The 12,089-nt window shown below is 41.0% G+C and overlaps 1 protein-coding gene across 1 annotated transcript in view; it reads right to left on the bottom strand.

The window, feature by feature from the left end:
- The window catches only part of CFAP91 (cilia and flagella associated protein 91), a gene marked incomplete at its 5' end in the record, with an annotated part of 161,206 nt that overhangs the window by 127,022 nt on the left and 22,095 nt on the right, over window positions 1-12,089 (bottom strand). The window contains 4 exons of the mRNA XM_081235477.1: window positions 1,912-1,968; window positions 3,073-3,156; window positions 4,131-4,288; window positions 4,791-4,867. Of these exons, the coding sequence (XP_081091603.1) occupies window positions 1,912-1,968; window positions 3,073-3,156; window positions 4,131-4,288; window positions 4,791-4,867 (376 nt within the window). The remainder of the gene's footprint in view (window positions 1-1,911; window positions 1,969-3,072; window positions 3,157-4,130; window positions 4,289-4,790; window positions 4,868-12,089) is intronic.

Genomic DNA, 12,089 nt, shown 5'->3' with positions numbered 1-12,089 from the left:
CAAATTGTGGTTTTGCCTTTCAGTGTGCCTTGTAATTATTTTTTCTTACAGCTACACATGATGTACTGAGTAAGAAAAACTGTAAATAGGTCTTTAGTAATTTGGTGGTAAGGTGTGGGGGGAGGGGAAAGCATTCTATTTTCATATATTAGGTCTTTCTTTCAGTGAGCCTATGCATCTGGACTATGAGCTTCATAAGTGTTTCTCAGTTTTTTCTTCCCCCTTAGGTGGGGCAGGATGGCAAAAGGGGACTGAAGTTGGGTATTTCCTACCCCTCTCAGTTAGGCTCTGATAATACCCCAGCAGGTTAGGCTCTGGTTCACTAGGTTCTCCTGACAGCTGGCCTTGTTAAGAAGAACAGAGTGCTGTAGCACATTTCAAAGTGGTTCCTTTTTCCCTCCTCCTGCCAGAAGCATGGGGGGGATTTTTCTCCAATATTTACTGTGAGAACCTGGTTGAGTTCCTGGAGGTGAATCACAAAATTGTGGGAGCCCCCATGACTGGGTCCTCCTGGAGTTTTTCATTCTCAGAGTTTTCCACACTGAATCTTCAGCAACTTGTCAATTATAGTTCAGGTTTTCCTACCTAGGAATGGTTCTCAGGGCAGTTTCTACTCATGAATCTCTGTTCTGGGTAGCTATTACTCCCTGTATTTGCCTGTCTGTTTTTAAAATCTTCAGTTAATAGCAACTTCCAAGCACCTTATATGTGGAACTGGAAACCACTATTGAACATTTTAAAAATATTACTTTTCATCTTCTTCACCAAGATGCTTACACAAAGTCCAAAGTAAAGGGTCCAACAGCTAGCCATGGAAAGGCTGTGGCTGGAGAAGGCCAGCTGTCCCCAGACAAGTCCATACTTGCTAACATAAGGTGGGAATATCCTCACCACTCAGAAACTCAATGCTGCCAGAATTCCAGAGTTGACTTCACGGACAGTTACTGATTCATTCTTTAAAACTTCTGAGAAAGAAAGAGACTATCTAGAATGTCAACTGTCATGCTTTAACTCTCAAAGGAAATCTTTATCGCTTACATCACAATTAGTTAGGAAGCAGTGGAGGGGCCCAGTGTTCACCACTGTAGACCTCAGAACTCCCCACAATCAACTGAACAATTTTTAGACTTAATGTGATTATGACCTCCAAAGCAGGAGATCCAGTGAGCCTGCTTCTAAAGAATTACCAAAGGTATCTATAGGGAGATACCTGTCTTATAGCTCCTCTTTTGCTCATACAAAGCATTTCATAGAAAACAAGTCTGCAGTTGTCCCCAGGTAAAGTGACAATACACAAAGTTGCTCTGTCTAGGAGGAGAGCAGAGGATCTTTCCTCCTTCCACGTAAGAGCCAAAGGTATCCATATACAGTCTTAAAAAATTAGAGGGGAACTGGGATCATAATTGGCACTTATATTGAGGATTACAGACCTTTGATAACATATATCCTATTCATAAGATGCTATATCATTAAGAGTAACCATATCCTTTAAATGCATGTTTGAAAGTCAAGCCCTATCTAACTTTCTATTCAGAAATCTGAGACCTTAAAAAAGGTTTCTTTTCTGGTTCATTTCAAGAATACCTTGGATTTTTTTCTCCTATAGAAATTTTAAGTTATATTGACATGGGAAAGTGTATAGCAAAAATTAGATGAGCATATGTATGTATCTATTCAAAACAAAAGTTATAAGCAAAAAACAACTACCCTCAATATGTCTGATGCTCTAGGTTATTTTCTATTCTATTTTGTTTTTTAAAATGCTGCTCATGACCCACTAGAAGACCTTTTGATGGTTAGTGATCCAAAGTTTAAAATATTGATTTAGACAACTATCCTCTGGAAACAAATATGGAAGCAAATAATAAATAAAATAAACTGGAAAAAAGTTTTAAAATAATGGTTACTTACCTGGTTGATGCAAAAACAACATTGAATGGCATCTGTTGATAAAATGGAAGGAAAGGCCTGGGGGAGAAAGGAAAACACAAATGTGTGGGACTTTTGCATTGTGTGCTCTCTGAACTTTCTTCCATTGTTAACATTTGTCCCTTGAAATCAGTGAGTTTGAATACTTCATATATCAGTAATTCTCAAACTTTGGCATACACAAAAATCACTGGGGAGTGGGAAGATTCTTGTTTAAAATTCAAATTCCCAGGTCTAGCCCAGGAGATTCAGTAGATACAAGGTAGAGCTAGTGAATCTGCATTTTTAATAAACATCCCAGTGTGTTCTCTGAAGATGGGAAACAAGCCATACTCTGAGAAAACAGTGCCCTATACTTGGGCTTCAGCTGGTCATTAGTCCCCAGCAACTTCTCAAGTTCCCTGAGATATTCTGAAATTCCCAATGATTTACTTTAAAAAATTTCCCCCCAAAAGTCTAGGAATTGAGTATAGTATGTTAAGAATTTAACATTTCTCTGAAAAAAATCAGCATAATGTGGACTACAAGTTTACTTTTCTCAAATGAGCTTATGTAGATATAATATCAAGACTATTTTGCTAAGTCGGATAGGACCTATAGGGAAATCCTCATCTTATTTTAATCTGATCTGAGTGTATGATTATCACATGAGTATTACTCACAAATGAAACAAAGTGAATCTTTTGACCATGTTGGTTTTGGCAACATTCACACAAAAAGAGCAAATTTCACCTATTTGCCCTCTTTTAACACTTTCCCCTGCACTATGGCTGTCATGGTGTCTTTGCTCTATCTCACTTCATTTGATAACTTCATTTTGTTCTCAAATATACATTCTTATTTGCAATTAGTACCTCTAATGTCAGGCAGACTTAGTTGGAACCCCAACTCTACCACTTGCTAATTTATGTGACCTTGAGCAATTTACTTCTCCTCTCTTGGTCTCAGCCTTCTTACTGGTAAAATGGGGATAATATATCTTATCCTATATTTCAGTTCTGAAAATTGATATTGTATATATTGTAAAGCACTTATAAAGTGATGCCTGGCACACCGCATGCACTTAAAATGAGAGCTGCTATCATTATTACAAAGTGGTCTCTAACAATACTAGGGCTCATATTCACAGTAACTATTTTCTACCTTTCAAAATATTTATAGCGATTCTTTCCAGTAACATCAGGATCTTCATAAACTTCTTTAGGCATCTTAAAAGAAGTGTCAGTTCTAAAATGAAGCAGGAAAACATTATTCAAGTCTAACATATAATTTCCAATTCATATTTATATGTCTATAAAGTAGGGGATACACAGGGTAGCTCAGACTGAGAGCAAAGTCTTCTATAACATGCGTCTTACTGTTCTACACCTCAGACTAGAATAGTTACTTTCCCTGAGCCAGGAAATCAGGAGCCAACAAGTGGAACTGAAAGCTAATAAATGAGTAGACTTATGAAATCTCACATACAAAACTATCCACTTCTAGTTAATAGCACATGAGAATTACAAAATTTTTAAAAATGAAGTTTTATGTCTAGGCTGTAAGGTAGTATTTTAAAAGAAATTTACTAGGTATGAACTTGTAAATATTCCTTAAAAGAATAAGCAGTTCAAGAGATCTGTCTCTGAAGGTGCCTTGGCTGCAAGTCTCCAAAAAGTGTATTTGGATACTAGCAGAAAAGTACACTTGCAATTTCTAAGATGAATCAAAGAAACAACAAACGCATTCACTTCTACCTTTGGTGGTAAGTTATCACTTAATATACATATGCACTCCAACCTTTGGAGAACATCTACTAACCAATAAACCTATAACCATTGCTCTTGAATCAGGCTTGTTTCGGTCAAAGGGCTTAAGAAAGAGAATTTGAGCTCAATTGATCTAGGTATAACATCACAACTGTACTTTTTTTTTAAGATTTTTTTTGATGTGGACCATTTTTAAAGTCTTTATTGAATTTGTTACAATATTGCTTCTGTTTTATGTTTTGGTTTTTTAGCCACGAAGCATGTGGGATCTTAGTTCCCTGACCAGGGATCGAACCTGCACCCCCTGCATTGGAAGGCGAAGTCTGAACCACTGGACCACCAGGGAAGTCCCTGTATATTTTAAAATAATACAGAATGAATAAATAAAATTTTTAAGAAGAAAAATGCATTCATTAAAAACATGAGTAGCAGCTGAAGCTACCTGACACTTACACAGCAAGTTTCCGGAGGGCTTCTTTGTGTCTCTCCTCATGTCCCTTCCAGTCCCGACTGATGAATGATGGAACAGGATCTGCCTTGCTCCAATATACAGAATATCTTGGATAATGAAACAGGCTACTGAACATGGTTCTATACCTGGGAACCCTTCTCTAATGTTAGGACAGGAAGGCAGGGGAAAAAAGGACAAAATTATATCATCAGATTTTCTAAAGTACTTTACTACTGCAAACTTTTTAAAGGCACAAAACAGTGTGTATGATATCGGCTATTGGTATATGCATAGACTATCTCTAGAAGGGTACTCAAGAAACTGATGCTAATGGATGATTATGTGAAGAGGGCCAAGGGTAGCATTTACTTTATACCATATGAGCTTTTGTACTATTTGAACTCTTTCAACACAGGCATATATTACTTTTCTCATTGAAATAACTTAGGTTATAATGGGTCCTTTATTCACTATTAGTTAGTTAATCCTCACATTGGACCACAAGTGTTAAGATACTTTGTCCCCTGGTAATCGTGGCAAAGTAATTTCTGCAGAATATAAAATCCATTGGAGATTTCGTGGTTAGTCAATCTGATCAGTGAGTTAGCCAAACTAGATGGTTCAGGTCCATTAGGCTACCTTAGTGGATAAATAAGACCTACCAGTTTGCTTCGAATCAGGGTGGCCTGAATATTTGCCTGGTTGTGGTCTTTCTCACTTGACATGATAAACAATGGATCTGTGAAATAAACAATAAGGTAGTATAAGGAATAGAACATATCTACTCCTAGGCAGAAAATAATAGTAAAGAAATATAATTTCTTGGGCTTTCCTGGTGGCGCCATGGTTGAGAGTCCGCCTGCCGATGCAGGGGATGCGGGTTTGTACCCTGGTCCAGGAAGATCCCACATGCCGTGGAGCGGCTGGGCCCATGAGCCATGGCCGCTGAGCCTGCGCATCCGGAGCCTGTGCTCCGCAACGAAAGAGGCCACAACAGTGAGAGGCCCGCGTACCGCAAAAAAAAAAAAAAGAAATATAATTTCTTAATTGGAAAACAAATTAGAAAACTTAGATATTGCCTAACTCTGCAGCAGCTCATAGCCTTATTACTCTACCACCAGTGAGGGTCTATGAGATGCATTTCTTTTCTGTGTATTCCAAAGTCAGTTAATAGAATCAGAATGCAAAAAGAAGGCTGAACATGTTTTCAAGCACCATAGCCTAAATAGGTTCTCTTCTCTCCTATGAACAAACCACCTTCTGGGTCTGGATAGTCCTGGAAATACTGCAAGAAGAAAGACCATGTATATATACACAACACCCATTTCCAAGGGAAAGAAACAATAACTTTGGGCACTATCTCCCATATTCAGTTCACAGGAGAGATACAAACTCTTAACAGTGTATCACCTATAACTGGTAGACAGGGTAAGAAAATGTCATTCTCTAATAAAAGATAAAGAAGATCAGCTATTTTTAGAATTCACCCCTTAAGATGGGACTAAGTTATTTCTCCCAGTTCAAAAAAGATTGCCCTGCTGCTATAAGTATGGGTTTGTTAGATATATCTCTAAAGTGACAAAGAATATTCATGATTGATTATACTATGCCTTAAAATCAAACAATTTGACATTAAGTTCACAAGCAATCTTCAGATACAGACTTGATTTATCAAGTAGACATCTCTTGAGAAACAAATACCCTGACCAAATAGTCTACACATCTTGGTAACATATATTTCTCCGCAGAAATTATTAAATTGGTATTGTGATTTAGAAATAAATCTCTTTTGAATTTAGATGATGTAAGTCAATTTCCAGAACCTAATGACTCCTCAGTTACCCAGTTGAAGACGAACAGCACGACTTCAACCACTGACCCAGTGATTTCTTTTAAATCATTTAAAATAAGAGTATGTAGAAATTTCACTTTGTCCTGTACTATTTCCAATATATCAGAGGTGTTGAAGCTATAGTCATTCTTCTGTTTAAACAGGTGCATTCATTCTGTCTTCAAATTCAGTAGCCTATAATTTGAGGCCATAAAATCTGGTCTCTTCATTCCTAATCAGCCCAGTTTCCATCACTTCTCAACTCGATATCATTGGGTCAGTGGTTGCAATTGTGCTGGTCAACTGAAATTAATTTAACCCACATTTCTCCTAAATCTGAATAATAAATAATAAACCATTCTCCTCTTATTTCCATAAGGAGTGTGAAGACATGATATCTACAGGAACATTTTTACATCTATAAAAGATAATGACACAATACTCTATGATTTGTGACTACACATTCTACAACATAGCCTAAAACAGTGCTCAAAATCAGTGCTCAAATGGCAGTGGAGAGGTCTCTGAGATGCCCAAGTAATAGCAGTCACCAGGTCATTACTTGCTTACTCCTAGACAGTTATTAAGTGCTTTATGTGCAATATTCGTTTAATCCTCAAAAAACCCAATGAGGTCGGCACTAGGCCTCCATTTTATAGAAAAGGAAACCAAGGCTTCAAGAAGTCAGCAACTGAGGGGATCAAAATGGTGGAGTAGGAGTACATGGAGCTCACCTTCCCCCATAAACACATCAAAAATATATCTACGGGGCTTCCCTGGTGGCGCAGTGGTTGAGAGTCCGCCTGCCGATGCAGGGGACACGGGTTCGTGCCCCGGTCTGGGAGGATCCCACATGCCGCGGAGCGGTTGGGCCCGTGAGCCATGGCCGTTGGGCCTGCGCGTCCGGAGCCTGTGCTCCGCAACGGGAGAGGCCACAACAGTGAGAGGCCCGCATACAGCAAAAAAAAAAAAAAAAAAAAAAAATATCTACGGCCTTCCCTGGTGGCGCAGTGGTTGAGAGTCCACCTGCCGATGGAGGGGACACGGGTTCATGCCCCGGTCCGGGAAGATCCCACATGCCGCTGAGCAGCTAGGCCCGTGCGCCATGACCGCTGAGCCTGCGCGTCCAGAGCCTGTGCTCCGCAACAGGAGAGGCCACAAAAGTGAGAGGCCCGCGTACCGCAAAAAAAAAAAAAAAAAAAAAAAAAAAAAAAAAAAAAAATATATATATATATATATATATATATATATATATACACATGTGGAACAATTCTCAATGAAAACTAACTGGGAACTGGCAGAAGAACTGCTATACAACCAAAGCTGCAATATAACTGGGTATGATGGGAAAAAAAGGGTATCAGATCAGGACCTGCATCCCTGGGAGGGATCTGAAACGAAGAAAAGGTCCACATGGGTGGACCTTCACTCTGGGGAGTGAGCAGATCAAGCCACAGTTTGGGCATCCAATTCCTGGGATTCCTGCACAGAGGAGTAAAGCCCCCTTGCCTGCTGGGAAATTCACTGAGACAGACAGAAAGACTGAAGAAGCCTAGACTCTACTCGATAGGAGTGCACGTGTGCTGACTTGCTAACAATCAGGGATGAGAGAGCCTTGCACTGGTGGCTGCCACCTCACCGCACTTCCCAATCCAAATGGGCGAATGCCCTAGCCCCACTCAGTCCACACCACAGCTTGGCATGAGATCTGGGCAGAGACCTGGTCTAGCTATGCAGAGACACACCAGAGGGCCTGGGAGGTTATCAGGGTTGGGGGGCCCTGCAGAGCCCATTATAAGTGCACGCACAGGGGCAGTGGATCTAGCTGGGCAGAAATTGTCAGCGTGTGTACCTGGTGGCACCACAAGAGTGTGAAGGGGCTAAGTACTGAATCTCAGGCAGACAGGCCCTGGGCAGGGGTATGCAGCAGTTCATTTCCCAGCAAGAGAGCCCAGGCTCCGCCCACTCCACACCACAGCTTAGCACTACATCTGGGGAAGAACGGTCCTGGGAAAAGACTGCCACAGAGGCAGCCCAGATCTCAGGCAGCAAAGCAGCCAGCTCAACTCCTGCAACCACAACCTGACCGCCAGCCCCAGCCTAGCAAATGCCCCAGCCCCACCCACTCCACAACCACAGTCCTGCACTAGATCTGGGATGAACACCACAGAGAAAGGGACGTGAACTTGGACTGCTTCTGAGTGGAACCACGGATGCCCACACAGGTGGTGTACAGGTCTTCTGTGACCACACGGGCCTCATTTCCTTCAGGATTTACCTCCCTTGGGGCAGGGTGCACACTCAAGGGCTATGAAGCCTGATCAAACCCAACCCTCAGGCCATCTATTCCAACAACTGGGGAGCAGGCCCCACCCCCAAAAGTACGGTGACAGCCACAGAGCAGAGAGGAAGCCCTGCCTCACATCCAGCACAGGCTCTAGATGTGACAACACCAAGCACACCCCCTATCAAGGGGGTAACGACCAGCACACCCTGAGGAAAAATGTGGCTGGCATCCATACCAAAACCAGCCGTTGCACCAAACATACTGGAGACATACCGTCTTTGCGGGGTCAATCCCACATAAAAACACCCCTTCAAGACCACAGTAGATAGCTGTTTCTCCTAAATTCATAGACAGAGAAAGTTAAGTAAAATTAAAAAGCATAGGAACTATTTCCAATCAACAGAACAAGAGAAATCCCCTGAAAGAACAAATAATGAAACAGACCTCACCAGTCTACTAGACCTTGAGTTCAAAAAGAAGGTAATAAAAATGCTAAAGGAATTAAGAAAGATTATCAATAGAAATGCAGATCACTGTAACAAGGAACTAGAAACTATAAAGATGAACCAATCAAAATTAGACAATTCAAATGCTGAGATAAAAACCAATCTAGAAGCAATGAATAGCAGACTAAATGACACAGAAGAATGAATAAGTGATCTGGAAGATAGAATACTGGAAACTAATCAATCAGAACAGCAGACAGAAAGACAAATGAAAAAAATAAAGGCAACAGGGCTTTCCCGGTGGCGCAGTGGTTGAGAGTCCACCTGCCGATGCAGGGGACATGGGTTCATGCCCCTGTCCGGGAAGATCCCATATGCCGCGGAGTGGCTAGGCCCATGAGCCGTGGCTGCTGAGCCTACACGTCCGGAGCCTGTGCTCCGCAATGGGAGATGCCACAACAGTGAGAGGCCCGCATACTGCAAAAAATAAATAAATAAAATAAAGGCAACATACAAGATCTATGGGATAATATGAAGTATGCCAACCTACACATAATAGGGGTTCTAGAAGGAGAAGAGAGAGAGAGAAGGGGATCAAGAATGTATTTGAAGAAATTATGGCTGAAAAGTTCCCAAACCTAAATAAGGAAACAGATATCCAGGTACAGGAAGCAAAGAGGGTCCCAAACAAGATGAACAAAAACAGACCCACACCAAGACATATCATAATTAAAACAGCAAAAGTTAAAGATAAACAGAGAATTCTAAAGGCAGCAAGAAAAAAACAAAGAGTTAGTTACAAGGAAAACCTCATAAGGCTATCAGCTGATTTCTCTACAGAAACTTTGCAGGCAAGAAGGGAGGGCCATGGTATACTCAAAGTCCTGAAAGGGAAAAAACTGCAACCCAGGATACTCTACCCAGCAAGATTATCATTCAGAATAGAAGGAGAGGTGTAAAAATATCTCAGGGTCTCCCCTGGTGGTGCAGTGGTTGAGAGTCCGCCTGCCAATGCAGTAGACACGGGTTTGTGCCCCAGTCCAGGAAGATCCCACATGCCGCGGAGCAGCTAGGCCCATGAGCCATGGCCACTGAGCCTGCGCGTCCGGAGCCTGTGCTCTGCAACAGGAGAGGCCACAACAGTGAGAGGCCTGTGTGCTGCAAAAAAAAAAAAAAAAAAAAAAATCTCTGACAAGCTAAAACTAAATGAATTCAGCAGTACTAAACTTACCCTAAAGAAATATTGAAGGGTCTTCTCTAAACAGAAAAGAAGCAAGAAACTATAGGAAAGGCAAATATATGAAAGGATTAAATATCATTTAAATAAGCCAGTACATAGATTAAAAAATATTTTGTAAAAGCGACTATAACTACAATTAACAGTAAAAGGATAAGCATGAAGATGTAAAATAGGGCATCAAAATCACAACATGTGGGGGAGGGGAGTATAAAAATGTAGATCTTTTAGAATGTGTATAACTATAAATTTAAAGCAAGTGGATATCGTTGTGGGTCAACATACTTGAATTCTATGGTAACCACAAATCAAAAACATACAATAGGGGGACTTCCCTGGTGGTGCAGTGGTTAAGAATCTGTCTGCCAATGCAGGGGACATGGGTTCGATCCATGGTCCGGGAAGATCCCACATGCTACAGAGCAACTAAGTCTGTGTGCCATAACTACTGAGCCTGTGCTCTAGAGCCTGTGAGCCACAACTACTGAGCCCACGTGCCGCAACTACTGAAACCTGCACACCTAGAGCCCATGCTCTGCAACAAGAAAAGCCACCACAACAAGAAGCCCATGCACTGCAAAGAAGAGTAACCCCTGCTCACCACAACTAGAGAAAACCCGCACGCAGCAATGAAGAACCAATGCAACCAAAAAACAAAAACAAAAAACACAGATTCACAAAATCCAAAAAGAAAGGAACTCAAGAATACTACAAAAGAAAATAATTAAACCACAAAAGGAAAAACAAAAAGAATACATGAACAAAGAAGAACTACAAAAACAACCAGAAAACAAGGTTTAAAATGGCAATAAGTACATACCTATCAATAATTACTTTAATTGTTGATGGACTAAATACTCCAATCAAAAGACATAGAGTGGGGACTTCCCTGGTGGTGCAGTGGTTAAGAATCTGCTTGCCAATGCAGGGGACACAGGTTTGAGCCCTGGTCAAGGAAGATCCCACATGCCATGGAACAACTAAGCCCATGCGCCACAACTACTGAGCCTGCACTCTAGAGCCTGCAAGCCACAACTACTGAGCCCACGTGCCACAACTACTGAAGCCCGTGCACTTAGAACCTGTGCTCCACAACAAGAGAAGTCACCGCAGTGAGAAACCCAAGCACTGCAGTGAAGAGTAACTCCCACTCGCCTCAACTAGAGAAAGCCTGCATGCAGCAATGAAGACCCAACTCAGCCAAAAAAAAATAAAAAGAATAAAATAAATTAAAAAACAAAAGATGCTAGCAAACTGATTCCAACAATACATTAAAAGGATCATACACCATGATCAAGTAGTATTTATCCCAGAGATGCCAGGATTTTTCAATATCTGCAAATCAATCAGCATGATACACCTTTAACAAACTGAAGAATAAAAACCATATGAACATCTCAATAGGTACAGAAAAAGATTTTGATAAAATTCAACATCCATTTATGATAAAAAACTCTTCAGAAAGTGGACACAGAGGGAACCAACCTCAACATAATAAAGGCCATATATGACAAACCCACAGCTAACATCATACTCAATGATGAAAAGCAGAAAGTATTTCCTCTAAGATCAGGAAGAATACAAGGATGCCCACTGTCACCACTTTTATTGAACAGAGTTTTGGAAGTCCTAGCCACAGCAATCAGAGAAGAAAAATAAATAAAAGGAATCCAAATTAAAAAGAATAAGTGGGCCTCCCTGGTGGCGCAGTGGTTGAGAGTCCGCCTGCCGATGCAGGGGATACGGGTTCGTGCCCCGGTCTGGGAGGATCCCATATGCCGCGGAGCGGCTGGGCCCGTGAGCCATGGCCGCTGGGCCTGCGCATCCGGAGCCTGTGCTCCGCAACGGGAGAGGCCACAACAGTGAGAGGCCCGCGTACCACAAAAAAAAAAAAAAAAAAAAAAAAAAAAAAAAAAAAAAAGAATAAGTAAAACTGTCATTGTTTGCACATGACATGATGCTATACATAGAAAATCCTAAAGACGCTATCAGAAAACTACTATAGTTCATCAGTGAATTTGGTAAAGTTGCTAGATACAAAATTAATGTACAGAAAACTGTTGCATTTCTATACACTAATAAGGCAATATCAGAAAGAGAAATTAAGGAAACAATCCTGTTTACGTTATATCAAAAAGAATAAAACACCTAGAAATAAAC

This window comes from Mesoplodon bidens (assembly GCF_964165515.1).
Source record: "Mesoplodon bidens genome assembly, chromosome: 5".
In the NCBI taxonomy this organism is placed as follows: Eukaryota; Metazoa; Chordata; class Mammalia; order Artiodactyla; family Ziphiidae; genus Mesoplodon; species Mesoplodon bidens.
Note: the sequence above shows the minus strand (reverse complement) of the source record. Positions and strands in the feature narration are given on the sequence as shown.